This window comes from Oryzias melastigma, unplaced genomic scaffold, assembly GCF_002922805.2.
Source record: "Oryzias melastigma strain HK-1 unplaced genomic scaffold, ASM292280v2 sc00625, whole genome shotgun sequence".
NCBI classification, from domain to species: Eukaryota; Metazoa; Chordata; class Actinopteri; order Beloniformes; family Adrianichthyidae; genus Oryzias; species Oryzias melastigma.
Window position 1 is genome coordinate 11,782 of NW_023417217.1, and position 2,705 is coordinate 14,486.

General features: G+C 38.6%; 1 protein-coding gene across 4 annotated transcripts in view; it reads right to left on the reverse strand.

The window, feature by feature from the left end:
• The window catches only part of cln3 (CLN3 lysosomal/endosomal transmembrane protein, battenin), a 12,478-nt gene extending 11,769 nt beyond the window's left edge, over positions 1-709 (reverse strand). For 3 of the 4 annotated variants that reach the window (XM_024263328.2, XM_024263330.2, XM_024263329.2), the window contains exons 1-2: positions 493-709; positions 276-312 (exon numbers count right to left, since the gene is read on the reverse strand). In XM_024263328.2, coding sequence (XP_024119096.2) covers positions 276-312; positions 493-547 — 92 coding nt within the window. In that variant the 5' untranslated portion in view covers positions 548-709. The remainder of the gene's footprint in view (positions 1-275; positions 313-492) is intronic. The other variant, XM_036211131.1, reaches the window with a different exon arrangement.
• Positions 710-2,705: the final 1,996 nt, after the last annotated feature.

Here is a 2,705-nt window from a genome sequence, read left to right on the forward strand (position 1 = left end):
AACACGGAAGGAGGGGGGCTTGCTCTGTCCAGTTATTTTATATACAGTCTATGGGCAGAACAGAATGGACTTCTGGAGAATCTACAGGTTTACAGTTAAGTGTTCAGATCTTTTTTTTTCAACACTGGAAACATGCAGACATCTGATGGAGAAACGGAGTATTTGTTTGAATTTAGCTTCCTTTAGGAAGTAGCGTGAGGTCGGTGTCAGACATGGATTCTTTCTCCAATCGATCTGTTTTAAATCGATCCGTCTTTCACAGAGCGGACACTCACCAGAACCCGGCCCAGTTTCGCCTCTCTATGCACCGACCTGAAAGAAAGTGGAACACTGCTGAAGTTTCAGGTTCTGTCCGGACGGTTTAAGTGAGGACAACGCTCAGGTTCGAGTCTAACTGGACCCGTCCAGCCAGCCCGTGTTTATCTGGAGGAACTACAGCTGAAACTATGATCGAGTAAACAGCAGAACAGAAACTTCAACGGTCCGACCCACCATCAGAGTGGAGGCGCTGAGAAACTCCCGCGTTGATGCTCTCCACCGGCTCCATGTCCCGAACCAGAACCAGAACCAAACACCGAGAGACGCTCGGAACCGTCACACCCGCGGGAGCGACCACGGACACCCGGCTCTGACGGAGACGGACCGGCCTGGAGACGGAATCGAAAATCGAGAAGTTTGTTTGTGTACATGTGACGTCACGTGATGTACCGTTCCCCGTCCCGGTAGAAACAAAACCCACAACAATGGTTCCTCCCCACGGAGTCTGGGGAAGGAGGACTGAAACATGCGACATACTTTGTATCAAACAAGATAGAAGATTCTGCTTCAATGTCCACCAAGCAGCACAGAAGACCCGGTAGAAACAACAATAGATACTTTAAATTAGTAAACATAAAGTTGCATTAATAGAAAAAGAATTGAAAATGTTTTAGTAACACTTATTTTACAGAACATTTGATAGTGACTTAGGTACATCTAAAAGATTGGAGATTATATATATATATATATATGTTTGCAGAGTTAATCAAAATAAACAGAAATCCCTTCATATTTGAATTACATCAATAAATTTTGTAATGTCCAGGCAATACAAAGAAATATTCTTGTGAGGAAATGTAAAAAGAGAGACAAACAGAAAAGACAGAAATAAAGGAAAAGTGCATTACCATATGTGTCCATACACATGTATTTGAGTAACTCTATAGAGCACATGTCAAAGTCAAGGCCCGGGGGCCAGATCCGGCCCTCCAGATAAATTTATTTTATTTTTATTAATGTCCCGATGTTGTATTTTACTAACTTGTATCATTTTGACAAAATATGTTTTTATGGAGGGTAAAATATTAAAAGTTATTTAAGGTTTAAGTTGATTTATTCTGGAATAATATTCCTGACTTTTTTTTTAATTCACAATTATTTTAAAAAGTTATAACTTATGTTTTAAAGTTACAGTTTTAAAGTTTTAAAAATGGGCATTCTGTTAGCTTTTTGGACAATTATGGCTTTTACTAAGATTTTTTAGGCTATTTAGGAGTTTAGCTATTTTTTCTGCTACATGCTAGATTTTTAAGTTAACCTAAGGTTTGTTGTTGTTTTTTTAGGCAAATTTGGCATTTATCTAATATTTTAGTCGGCTATCAGCTTCAGCATCTTTATCGATCAAATTCATCTTACAGCATTCACACTAGCATTATCACAGGTAATGCTATATATCTAGTTCATAATTATGTTAAAAAGTTATGGTTTTAAAGTTTAAAAATGTAGTTTTAGTGTTCAATAAATGTTTATCCTGTTCGATCCACGACCTAAGGCGTGTTTTGGATTTTGGCCCCTTGTGTTTGACACCCCTGCTATAGAGCACCTTCTTCTTTCACTTTCGGCTTATCCCTTTCAGGGTCACCACAGCGTAACAACACCCACTGTTTCTCATCAGTGATTTAACTGGACAAAGCAAGCCCCCCTCCTTCCGTGTTCCATATAGGAAGTACCACTGGGTTGCAAAAAGGCCAAAGTCCCATTGACTTCCATTGAGAAACAGACAGTTATTTCTCAGTCATTTTATATCTCAGAATAATCATTCTTCCTCTGCTGCTTTCTGATTAACTTCTTTTTTCTAATCCTAATTTTTTTTAAAGATTTTTTTTCCATTATCACAAGTTATTAGAGTTATAAATTGACCAATCAGATGACTCAAAAGCGTTTGTGGGTCTGACGTCGAACGTCTGGGGGGTTTGATTGACAGATGACAGGTAGCCAATGGGAGCAGACTTCATCAATGAGTCCGTGAAGACCTTTTAACACCTACTTTACAATTCAACAATGTACCAATCATTGTCCTACTGTTGTTTTCCTCAATGGAATGTACCGATGCAGCAGTTTGAAACAACAAGAGGAGCATGCTGTCGACATTTTTAGATGAGGATTTACTCTGTAGAAATAGATTTCAGTCTGAGGTTATGTGCTTTGGACTTTTTTGTTTGTTTAACGTTCATTTTTCTTTATTTCACTGTTTTGATTGTAGCTTATTAATTCTAAGTTGCATATATGCGCATAAAATCACCAACCAAAGTTTCATCTTCTTCACTTTTCCAGCTTCAGCCTGAATTAGATGCAGCCGTCTGAGGAGCGAGAGACAAACTTGAAAGGACCTGATCGTATTTTCAAACAGAAAAAAGATCCAGCTGTTCACTTGTTAGGATGGTTAT